The 13,281-nt window shown below is 39.0% G+C and overlaps 1 protein-coding gene across 1 annotated transcript; it reads left to right on the top strand.

Annotated features, from left to right (window-relative positions):
* Positions 1-10,272: 10,272 nt before the first annotated feature.
* LOC140946287 (uncharacterized) lies at positions 10,273-12,090 on the top strand. Its single transcript, XM_073395378.1, has one exon. It carries the CDS (start codon positions 10,277-10,279, stop codon positions 11,810-11,812), a length of 1,536 nt encoding a protein of 511 aa, XP_073251479.1. The 5' UTR covers positions 10,273-10,276; the 3' UTR covers positions 11,813-12,090.
* Positions 12,091-13,281: the final 1,191 nt, after the last annotated feature.

Genomic DNA, 13,281 nt, shown 5'->3' with positions numbered 1-13,281 from the left:
TTTTCACCAAAAAGTAATTAGAACTGTTGACGTTATTGAAGGAGAGTAATCCCCCTTCTGAATGCAATATGATAAAATAAATAACTTGTTTCGACATTCTTCCAAAAACTCGTACTAGAATGACAGTTTCCTGCTGTGTGCTATGTAATATTGAGAAACTCTCTCTCTCAAACAAGCGCTTACAATTTCACAATTAACATGAGAAAGGCGAGTTGAATTACTAATATATACTTAGAATTTAACCTATTTATAAATCATCTTATTGATGATTCCTTTACTCGTGGTAACAAAGAATGTAGAGGATGACAGCTTTCAGTGCTTATTTTTTTGCATTGCACTTTTTTTCACCAAAAGGTAAAATAATAATGAAATGCGAAACTCCCAAGACTTGGAAGGCAAATTTGTTTAAGTATTTCTACACAAAAAGGTTATTGGCTGGCTGCCCTTATTGTCAGTGGTTTTAAATACTATATATACCGTTTTTTGTTTATTAACCATCCTCTACATAAAATGTATCACATTCGTCCAGTGATAATCATGTACACCTTTTTGCAGCCAGACTAGCGATAAAAATAGAAATCAAAGAGGAAATGGAGGAAAAATTGAAAAAAGAAAAAGCAAGAGCAGAGAAATATAAAAGATTCAAAGAGGAGAAAGAGAAGAACAAAAACGAAGAATTGGCACGGACAAAGGGTATGTTAACCTCTTAGCTCGATTGCATATATATAGCCAAGTTGACCTAGTGCAATTTTTATAATTTCGACGCTTTTTTATTGAATTTAGTATTTATTTAGATATAAGATACACTTATTAAGATTTTATTATAATTTTAATTATAGAATATTTCATATCTAGTTTTTTAACTCTTAATTTTATTGTGTTTGTGGAATACCTGTAAATTAGCTAGCGTGCTTTCACAGACCCCGATTTCGGTTCCGTCTGTGAAAGCACACCATTATTGTAGCTAAGTGTATTTTCACAATAAACTCTTATTGTATTGTATTGTATTGTATATATAGTGATCAAGATGGTGATGATGATAATGTTGATGATAATGATGATGAATGAGTTTGCAGATTGCCATATGAGATAAATTGGCTTAGGATCACCTTTTTCGCTTTACTCCCCCTCGGCTGGAGGAATTGAAGTTTTTGTTTTTGTGACATTGACTCCTTAATCGGCAACTCCATTTGGCACCCCCCCGGTTCTTCCACAGTTGTATTTCCCGACGCAAGTGACACTTCATTTCGCGGCTTTTCCGCCCTGTGCTAGCGTTATGTTCACGATCAATTTATTATTTGGGTTAAAGTTCTGTTTTTTGTGAATTGATAGCTATTAATGTTTTGCTTTCTTTTGTAGAGCAGTTAAAGCACAGGAAGATGAAAATTTTCACTGACAACCAGAGTGTTGCCAGAGAACTTTCCTTTGGTGGCTTTAAGGTCCTCCAGTCGGTGTCTCTAAGCACTTTTCATGTTTGTTTGTGCATGGTATTGCCTTGGAAGCGCAGTGGATTCCTAGATTGCTCAATGGAAGGCTGATCTTTTGCGCCATTTCATTTACAAGGATGATTCGCAAGCTAATCCCTCTGTGTTTCAAGTCGTTGAAGCCAAATGGGGTCCTCGCACGAATCTTAACTGTTTCACATCCTATTATAGAGTGCTCAGCTTCCGTGTTTTGACTCCTAGTTTGCTTCTCCTGGTTGTAGGTGTGTCCGATGCCTTTGTCCGAGACTGGAGTGGAAAGGATAACTGGATTTTTCTTTCCAGTGGGTCTCGTAGTGTTAGCCTGATTTGGTATATTTGTGTACCCGGTTTGGCATATTTGTATGGCATGTGAGCCTGGTTTGGCTTATTTTTTAGCCTGATTTGGCATAATCTTGAGCCTTGAGCCTGGCATAATCTTCAGCCATGATCTGAAAGGTGTGTGTAATACCTTTATTCCCAATGGGTTTGTGAATAATGTGGATCATCTGTGGCACGATTTTAAAAGCATTTTTGTCTCGGCTGCTGACCGTCATGCACCCATCATACAAAGACATGTGAGAGGGATAGCTGAACAAAGAGATCAAATCAGTCATGTGTCAGCGGGACTCACTCCTTCCTGCCATTACTATTATGGTCAACCTGTCCTTGGAAACTGGATATTTTGCTGACACTTGGAAAACCTTTGTGGTATACCAATCTTTAAAAAAACCGGCCTCAATCTACTATTCAAGAATTTTCGTCCAATAAGCAACTTGCAGTTCGTGTCATAATTAACAGAGCATGTGGTGGCCTCTCAGATTCAGTGTCACATGATTAACAATAACATCTTCCCTCAATTGCAATCTAGTTATTGCTCCCATCGCAGTACTGAGACTGCATTTTTAAAGGTAACAAACAATCTACTCATGAATATGGAGAAGAGCCGTGTATCACTCTTACTACTACTGGATTTGAGTGCCGCCTTCGACACCGTTGACCATGGAATTTTTCTACAATCGCTTCAAACAAAACTGGGTGTCTGTGGTACTGCTCTTTCCTAGTTTAAATGGTACTTGGAACGGAGATATCAAAGAATCTGCATAAAGGAGAAGCTCTCAAAGCCGCTTGACTTAAAATGTGGTGTCCTCTAGGTTCTTGTCTCGGACTGCCTTTGTTTACTATTTACACACAAGATTTGTTCTCTATTCTGGGGTCTCGTTTCCCAACTTCACATGCATATGCGGACAACACTCAATTGTGTTTGTCATTTAGTCCTAACGTTAGCACTAGAGAGGCAGATGACGTTACAGCCATTGAAAACTGTATTCAAGACATCACCCAGATGATGTGCGAGAAGAAATTATTGCTCAATGATGACAAGACTGAGCTCTTGCTTGTTGGGTCATGCAATCACGTAGTAAAAGTATCAGTTGATGGTGTTAGAGTTGGTGACTATACATATGTTCTTTGCCATCAGTCCGTAATTTGGGCATGTGGTTAGACTCTCTTTTGAATACATTACCAAGACATGCAGCGGTGCATTTTACTATCTCTATAATGTCAGACACATTGGAAATACTATCAAGAAGCAGCACTGAGTCTCTAGTTCACGCCTTCATTACTAGTAGAGTAGACTACTGTATTAGCCTGTTGCATGGTTTGCCAAAATATCAGCTATCTAAGTTCCAGCGTGTTTTAGAAGCTGGAATCTTTCGCTATTTCTCTTTCACTTTTTATAGGACAGTTCATTGAATTTGCCGGAAAGTAAGCCTTAGAAATTCAAAGGTTTGATCAATTCACGCTTGCATGTTCTAGTCTTTTCATAAACTTTATAGAAGAACATCTCTGGGCAGGGAATAAATCAGCACAGAATTTAATTATCCGTGAATTTCTGTAATCTTCCATCATTCTGCTAACAATAAGCTAGCCGTTGATTCAGTCATCTTGCTTGTTTGTGGACTGAGTTCCAATCAAAGATTTGTGAACTTGTCACAACAAACTCACTCATACTCCAAGTGTTGTATATACACAGTCATATGCACCTTATAACTTCATCTGCGCTTAACGAGCATGTCTTGGTCCATAACTTTCAAAACAACTGCTTCACAGAATGTCAGTGGTAATATGCAAAAGATTTAGTCAATGGGCCAGAAAGTGAAACCCTCACCTCGCTCGGGGATTTTTGCAGACATGTATAACTCCAAAGCTTCACCTAAGGGTACCTGAAAAATGCATGTTTGCAATTGATTGCTTGTTGGGTGTGGCTGTGCAGCAACATTCTTTTCCTCAGCAAAAAGTCACAGGTTAGACCAAGAGGTGAGTTAACCTCTTGAAACACCATTACCGACAAAAAGCGCAGTCAGTCATTTGTAAGTTAAAATTCTCTACTTTACTTTTCAGCTCCAAAAACTACTACTGCGCATGTCACAAGTTTAATTTAGCCCTTACTTGGATATGTAACTAACACATTTTATGACAGTTCTAATAAAAAAAACTCTTTAAATGTGACCCTCCACGGGATTTCAGGGAATAAGGTGAACGCACGCACACGGCACGTTATAACACGCTCGCACGCTGATGACATGACACGCTTACCGTGCAGATATGTGCATAAAAACAATTGATACTGGGAAGCGTGTTCGTAGCCATTGTTCATATCTGGTTAACACGGTAGAGCTTTGTTTTTATAACACGCTAGAATTCTTTGTGTTTTTTAACAGGCTATGTTCCTTTGTTTCCTTAACACGGTAGAATTCTTAACACACTATTATATGTTATCTTAACTTGTACAACTCAGCTTACTTCGTTACTTCTGTTTGTCAGCTTCTTCTTTGAGAATGGTTTTGTTCAAGTATATTACTTACAGAATATAAGTGAAAATGAAGAAAATCTACCGTCCTATTCGAAAGTTTTAATAAAAAAGGAAATCATTACGGCAAATCACGGCTCTTTCCCTCAGGATTTTCACAATCAATACAGTGATTCTATCTCTAGCTGCAATTCTCAGATTACATTCTTACCAAATACCGTCCTATTCGAAAGTTTTAATAAAAAAGGAAATCATTACGGCAAATCACGGCTCTTTCCCTCAGGATTTTCACAATCAATACAGTGATTCTATCTCTAGCTGCAATTCTCAGATTACATTCTTACCAAATTTGCATAAAGCAAACGTGAGTGATAGGTAACGCAACACTATCCATTTGAATAAGAAGAGAGCGAATTACACGGGCTTCTTTGATTCTCCGTGTTTTTACGTAGAACAAGTCGTTGGCAAAAAAATGTTTCGTTTGTAATGTAAACATGCGGAGAGCAAAAGTGTTTGGGTTTCTTTTGAAACGTTTTGTTTACATAGGATATCTTTTGCTTAGATTTTTCGTCTGATAAGGGATCGTGGACGCTGAAAAGCTCATAGTCTGCTACATCCGAAAAAAAGTCCGCTCCATGATCGGCGCTTGTGTACGCGTGTTGTTTTAAAAAGGGCAAAATAAGAGTTTAAAGCCGATAAACTTGTGCAAATGAAGTCAAACAAATCTTGAAAACATTGAGTTAAATGACCGCTCGAACGAGGGATTTTTTTGGGAACGAATAGCGCAACTCCCATGCATGTCATTCGACAGAAAATTCAAAGGAATGCCATAATACAGATGACCAAGCCGTTCGAACCGCCTCCTGTCGTTTGAACGGTTTAATGTTTCTAACGAACGCGTAATTAAGTCGTTCGAACGGATTGATGTTTCTAACTAACGGGTGAGGTCGGTGAGGAAGCCATTCGAACGTGCTGTTTCTAGCGAACGCGTGACCAAGCCGTTCGAACGGTCGGCACAAACGGCTTGTAAATGGAAAGCCGTTTGAAAACGGAAAGTCGTTAGTGTACGTTTTCCCGTCTAAGGTCACAAATATCAAAAGTCTCATAATGGCTGTAATAACAAGACGTTTCGGGTGTATAACCCCTCTTCACTGTACGAGAAAACCGTGTTTGCGTTGCATGTTTTTAGTAGCGCGCGCATATATGCAATTCTCAGTTTCAATAAAGCTGAAATTGATAGTCCGTTTGGTTGAACAGTTCGTAGCTAGATAATCCCTCACTTATCAAAGGAAGTATAAGAAGGATTCGCTTTGCATCATACACGTTCGCTCTCACACTAAAGCTTACGCTTGTCAAAATTATATGCATTTGTGCTTGACCTTCACAAGTTTACGATTTGAAGAGCAGAGGACATTGCTCGTTCGGCCCGTGTTTGGCAAGCTGTTTTAAAAAAACGAGGAATTTGAAATTAAAGGAAGAACTCAAATGCAGGATTAAATAAACGGCCAACAAGTCGAGACATTCCATTCTGTTTGTTGATTCATTGATCGATGTTGCACTGGATATTGACAACTAAAATCGTATTGGTGAGCTAATAGAAAGCCTTACAGCTTACAACGTAGTGCTTGTACAAATCGAAAGCAATTTTAACTTCAAAGAGCGTGCTATACATTTGACACGGTCATCGTGTTATACCGTGCAAAGTTGCAAGCATGATATTAACACGTTCCTTTGTCTCTACCATGCGAAGGAAGACAATGGCTGCGATGTTAATAAGGCAAGTAACTAACACGCAGGTAACGTGTTAAAAGCTAGTTCTTTTGTTTTAGCGTGCGAGCATGCCGTGTGCGTGCGTTCACCTTTTTCCCTGAAATCCCGTGGAGGGTCACAAATGACCAACCTATGTGAAATTGTGGTTGTTGATGGCCAATGAGAACATATTGCTAATAAATGACTAATTCATAGTTTGCTGCTTATGGAATATTTTCAAGCCAAAGAGACGTCAACAGTGCTTTGTAAGGTCCTCTAAAGTATAGCACGATATTTTCCACAGCACTGCATTTCATTATTTTATCTAAGCTTTTTATGGTACATTTGTTATAAAAAAACTTGTTAATCATTTTATGCAGTTTATTTCAAGACAAATATCATACTCCTTTACTTGATATCTCATGAGGCACAGCCCACCTCTTCTCTAACCCACAATCCTTTGAAACTCAGATTCAGATACGCCATTTTGGAAAATTCAGTTCTGGCAGCCAAAATTATAAAAGTGAGCTCGTGTATTCATCAGGTGTTAACAAATGCGAAGTGATTGCAGTTGCATTTGAAGCAGCAAATAAACACGAAGTTCCTGCAAACCAAGATAAAAACCTAAAGGATCACATTTGTCCTTGCCATCTGAAAAACAAGATTTACTCTTTCTAGATCTACCTACGCAAAACCGCTTTTCGCCACTTCAAAAAGACTAAACACTTTCAATGCCAGGCAATGAGGAACCTTTATAACAGAACAGAAAAACGCTACAATCTTTGTGTGTAACTGAAACGAGAAGTTTCTACATCATTATCAGGGGGTAGCTAGCCTGTTGGCCGGTAGTGGGCCTACACTTTTTTTTCCCGCCTGCCTCACTTTTCAGGGTAGTATGACTCATAAATTTTGAAAGAGACTTAAAACTTCTTACGAAATACTTTCAAGTCTAAATAACAAAGAAGCAGCAAGATGAAATCTCCTAACGTTAAAGAACCATTGGATTGTAAGGAACATGATGCAGGAAATTGCATTGTCATTTTCTATCTCAGCTAAGCGGCAGCATCAATTTCAGGAGACATTAAAAGAAACACCTGAAAGTCAAGAGCAAATGGGAAGATGAGCTGTGCTGTGAAGACTTTGCGAGACTCGTTGGGGTGCTGACGCTTTGTGTACTTTTACGATATCATTTATCGTGATCTTAAAGGCTTTAGAAGTCCATGACAACATGCAAGACTCAAATGCAAGGGGATTTATCCAAACCATGCTCAAGTTCGAGTTTATAATTGCATTAATTGCCTGTGAATGGTTGCTACAATTTATTGTGCCTCTTACCAACTATCTTCAAAGGATTGACCTAAACCTACCCCAAGCACACACGCAAGCCAAGGTGGTCATCCAATCACTTCGCAGTGAGCCTAACAACGAGTTCTGGAATAAGCTGTATCAATGGCAGTTTCTGTCGCGGCAAAGCATGATGTCCTAGTTTGTAAACTTAGAGTAGCTGGCCGAGAGTTGAATCGAGAAAATGTTCCATCAGATTCAGTTAGTGACTAGTGACTAACGAGCAGACTAACGTCCACGTCCAAATCTAATAATACAAAAGAAAACCCTGCAATCTCTCGTGTGACTCAAACAGGAAATTTCTACATCCTAGTGAACTCTTCTTACCATTCAATGTCAAGTAATGCAGATGCCCAATTTGCTAATTATGCTCTTAACTGGGGTTAATGAGCCCTAAGGGAGTACTGGTTCTTTCCTCACTTGTCCCTAGTGTACTCTACTCTCCTCACCCTTGCAATCAAGGCTCATGTAGTAGTCAACGGCTCACCGTTAAGCTCGAAGTACTTTCACTTTTACAATGTTAAAGTGGTTGCAAAAGCTTCCAGTAAATTTCCACAACATAACATGATTCTCACCTGTCTCACCTTATGTAAACCCCTCATACAAATAGTCAGCCACATTTCAGCTTTGTTCTTCAAGCAAGTGCCTAAACTCGCACTCTTTAAGACTGGAAGCAAGTGGAAGCTGTCTTCTGTAATCGCTATGGTTGTGCTTTGTCCTGCACATTTTCCGTGTTAATTTCGTTATTTTCTCTCATAGTTTGTTACATTATATTATTCATTATGTTGCCACCACTTTAGCCATATTGCCTCCGCCATTAGCTCGATGTAAAAACTAAATCCTAAATGTTTCTACCTTTTACTTTTCTTACTTACATATTGGTGGCAGGGAAGTGCACCCTGGGATGAACTTTACCCCACAGTATGTGGGATAGCCCTCCTTAGCAACAGGTCCGGATTCCTTACTCCAAGATGGTACAACTCAACATCTGACCTATTCTCCTTCCAGCAGGGCACCCCTCATCTGGTCCACCCTCTGTTACACCCTAATGTAGGGTTAAAAACACTTCTTGAAAGTTAACATTCATCTGTGTGTCAACAGTGCTATGAAAATCAGTTGCTTCGGAAAATTTAGGTTTAAATCGTTTAGTTTGTTAGCTTGTTGTGTATCCTTGGTTGCTTTAAATAATATTAATATTAGCAAGTAATTTATTGTCGGCAAGCATTGTTTGTTTGCCTTTTCAAATTAGGAATTTAAAGTTTATGGGTGTTTCATTATGATTAATCTTTCCTGTTTGTTATTTTTTAAAACATATTATTATATACGATGACGCATGCCATCTGAAAAAGTATGGAAGCAATCAAGTGAGAAGTCACTTGACTCCAACACCTGAAAGAATGTCTGATATGAAAATGGTCATAGACAAGTTTCATTTTAAAAATCATGTTGACAAGTGGTGTAAAGTACACTGTAATCCATATGACAGTGAAGAGCTTACGGTAATGTGGAATCATATTTTCTTTCATCTATAAATACAGTCATATTTCCATTACTGTCACAAATACTATTTTCGCTTAAAGTCAGCATATTCTGTCCTTTAAGATACCAATTTTGCAGCTTACACACCACCATGTTCACAGTCAGAGGGCAACCATATAGAGTAGGCCAAAATATTAAAATTATAATTCTTATAATTTTGGAAACTCATAATGTCGAGATGGATACATCATGTGATACTTAAAGTATCCACCAAATGGATAAGCATTGAAACAAAGTTGACATTAACAAATATTTACCCTTGACAACATAGCCTTAAAAGAAATTTACAGTACAAATTTGCTGAGGTGTTATCTTTTTGTATCTTTTAGCTACATTGTCACCACAGACTACCCAAGAGCTATCTGCAAATGCACGCTGACCATTTTTCTGCACTACGTATCGGCTTCGATATTACAAGTACAGTACGTTAAACAACTTAAAATATAAAAGCCGATAAAACGGATAACTACGTATCTACATATCCAGCTCTTTCAGGAATAGAGATTGGAAATGGCGGAGTATTCTGTGGTAAAGACGAAACAAAAATCGGAAAAAACGTAGGGTAAAGGCGAAAAAACTCTTAAATCCCTGTTGTTATGGCACACGTTACCCAAAGGATCACAGGTTCCGTCCACAAAGCATGAACATTCACACAGGCATGTCCCATGCAAAACGACACGAGAATAAGGAGTCCGAAAAAGATCGGTGTCTCTCGTTGCTTCATCCCTTTTCCCAAGAGTTTACATGCCTAAAAGAAGGAAACATGAAATTAGTAAACAATGAATTACTGTTAAAAAAGGAGATTTGTCTAAATGCGTTTTTTTAGCTTACCTCCCATATAGATAGAGGACGGAGGTTCCAATTGATATCATGTTCATGAAAATCGTTAAGATTTTATCCAGAAGATGAACATGATTAGCAGCCATGTTGACCAAGCAAGATTTCTACCCTGGCAGCAGATACTGAGAACGATATACCGAGCGCACGTGCAAACAGTAGAATGACAATCAAACAAAAGTTGCTGAGTGTGTAATTTGTCCTTTGAGTATTTCAATACCCTTCTTTACTACGGCATTGCCAATTGTTTAATTGTGAAAACTAGAAGGTGGATTATAACACAAGGTAAATGAAAGATGTCACTGTTGTGTGTTTTGAGGAAGGGGATAACGTCACAGGTATACCCATTTGGGACGAGATAATTTGGACCGGTCAATGACATGTGAAAAACATTTGCATTAACTTGAACGGTACAAACTGTACGCATTGATATAATTGTGTCTGTGCGGTCACATGACTATGACGTAGGTGAAAAGTTGGTTCCGCCATATTGGAGGAGTGAAATCTGTCACGCGACTCCTCGCGCCTTGTAGCGATGCCTTCGTTTTGTCTAATCGTTGGATGTTCCAACGATAAAAAGAGACGTCCAGACCTTAGTTTTTGTAGGGTGCCTAAAGTTATTACTAGTCAAGGCGAGCAGACGGAAATTTTGTCGAATGAACGGCGAACTAGATGGTTAGCGGCCATAAGTCGTGATGACTTAACAGAAAGCAAGCTTGAGAACGACCGTGTTTGTGGAATTCATTTTCACTCTGGAAAAGCAGCTTCCCTCTGGGATAAATTCAATCTAGACTGGGTGCCTAGCTTGCATTTGGGCCACAGCAAGTTAAAGAGTTCAGACCAACAAGAGAAACAACAGGAAAGAGCCAAGAGAGTAAGAGAAAGACGTAAACGCGAGAGGGAGCGTGAAGAACAGGTTCAGGCTGTGAAAGAAAAAAAGGCAAGGGAAGATGAATCAGAAGCCCATGGCGATAGAATCAGGGATATTTCTTTCGCGGTTCAAGATGAAGAAGATTTGGCAGAGGTTCCAGAGGAGGAGGAAGAGGGGAACAACATGGCCACGCAAACTGAGCCAAGCGAACTCACGCAATCACGGTCAACGCAAACCGAGCAGTGTGATTACATGTTTCGAACGCCTAAACCTTGGATGCCAGAAAAATCCACCGTATTTGAACAGGAATTTTTTGAGGGAGATGACGGTAAAGTTGGCTTTTACACTGGATTACCCTCGTGGGAAGTTTTAATGAAAACATTCTCCTTTGTATCTCCACATGTCAACAGACGCTCCCTGTCATTGAGTAAATTTCAGGAGTTTGTTCTGGTGTTGATAAAACTACGACTGGCCGTCCCACACCAAGATCTTGCTTATCGTTTTGATGTTTCTAGAACTGTTGTTTCTCGCATTATTGTTACCTGGTTAACTGTCATGGATGTTCGTTTATCTCCTTTAATTTCCTGGCCAAGTCGGGAACAGCTTCAAAGAACAATGCCGAAATGTTTCATTGACTCTTTTGGTCTAAAGACAAGTGTGATCATTGACTGTTTCGAGATATTTATTGATAGGCCATCCAATCTTTTAGCAAGAGCACAAACCTTTTCGAACTACAAACACCATAACACTGCGAAAGTGTTGATTGGGATAACACCACAAGGAACAATATCATTTGTTAGTGAGGCCTGGGGGGGGCGCACATCAGACAAATTTCTTACAGAGAACTGTGGCTTTTTAAAAAATTTACTTCCTGGGGATCTTGTCCTTACAGACAGAGGTTTCACTGTCCACGAGCAGGTGTGGTTTCACCAGGCAGAACTGAACGTCCCTGCATTTACCAGGGGCAAACAACAGCTGGATCCAGTTGATGTAGAAAAGACACGTAAAATCGCCAATGTCAGAATTCATGTGGAGAGAGTTATTGGAATTCTGAGACAAAAGTACACAATCTTACAAAGTACTCTGTCAACTGACTACTTAGCATGTGAGGACAAGAGCAAAGCCCCACTGATTGACAAGATAATTCGAGTTTATGCTGCCCTTGTTAACCTCTGTCCTCCTATTGTGAGTTTTGATTGATTTCTTTAATGGGTAATAACTCGTCAAGTTGTCTGAATTAGCCATACATCTTGCCTGAGCCCCAGTCCATTTACGGTACACCTAAATACATAGCCAAGAAGTGTAGCAAGCTTGTTAAAAGTGTGGTTGTCAAATCCTTCAAGACCTGCGGTATTTCCAATGCCTTGGACGGAACAGAGGACGACGTGGTCTACTCTGAGGAAACCCCAGAAGTAGACGATGAAGACATAGAAGAGAACGAGTTCGAGACAGACAGCGAAAACGAAACGGATGGCGAGTAAACTATTGGGTTTACATATCCATCAAACGGCTCCTTTAGGAGCCACCAATTTCATAAAAGTGAATAACCAATATTCAGAAGTTATTTTTGTTGTGTTTTAGTACTGCTGCTTCATTGCTAACTTGACTACAAGCCGGGGGGGGGTAAAGTTATTCAGCAACTGTATATTTTTAAAATGTAAAACCCTCGGCTACAAGCCGAACCCCGTTCTCCGTGAAAAATCTCCCAAAATTTCGGGTAGAAAAGTGAAAAAATCGCTCAGCTTATAGGTGAAGAAATACGGTAGTTGTTGTTACTTAAGCCTGAAAAGTAATATGCATGAAAAGAGGGTGATTAAAAACACTGCAGCTCTATAGGGAGTCAGCTGCAAATCCATTCAAGCAAGATGAGTTTCAGGGCCCGGTTGTTCGAACGCCAGTTAGCACTAACCCCGGTTTCTTTTTCTTTTGTTCAAAAGGATTTTCTCAGATAATTTGCTCTGTTATTTTCAAGAGTATCCAATCATCAACTTGTTGACAAAAAGAATTAAACTGAATTTACTTTTTAAGCTTTAATGTCTGCGTTCAAATTTCGCACTAACCCTGGGTTATCTTAATGCAGCTTCGAACAACCCGGCCCAGGTGACCAACCTTGACTGTAAACTCACGACTTAATGGTTGAAAAAAATAAGGATTATTGAGAAAATGTAAACATTTCTTACATGGTAATGATTCACCCTTGTCACAAGCTTCAGCAGGTTCACAAACATTTTTTTATTCAAATAAGTTTTGATCAGTATGGTAAAACATTTGGTTAAAAAAAAAATTATGCAGTTGGCCCAGAAATTAATTAAGTAATATTAATTAATAGCAATTGAAGTCAAGCTTACTAAAACAAAAAATTTGTTTTGGTTTCTAAGAGCAGTGCTTGTGGGATTGAGAATCTAGTACCCAGTGCAGCACTTATTTGGGTTCTAGTGCTTAGTTGAAAGAGTTTGACAGTGTATTTCAATTTAGTAAAATCCAGCTAGTGGTCGATTATCAATGCTACGTTCTGATTGGTTGAGCTACTACTAGGCTATATGTTACAGCCCACTAGTAGCGAAGAGTGTCGGCTTTGAAAACCAAAACTATGTTTTTGCTAGCTAAGGTTGTTTTGTCTTGATATTTTTGACCAACAAGTTGGTGTCTGCTATAGAGACGTTTTGACC

The sequence above is a fragment of the Porites lutea genome, chromosome 8 (assembly GCF_958299795.1).
Source record: "Porites lutea chromosome 8, jaPorLute2.1, whole genome shotgun sequence".
NCBI classification, from domain to species: Eukaryota; Metazoa; Cnidaria; class Anthozoa; order Scleractinia; family Poritidae; genus Porites; species Porites lutea.
The sequence above is the reverse complement of the archived record's forward strand: the minus strand, read 5'-3'. Positions and strand labels throughout refer to the sequence as shown.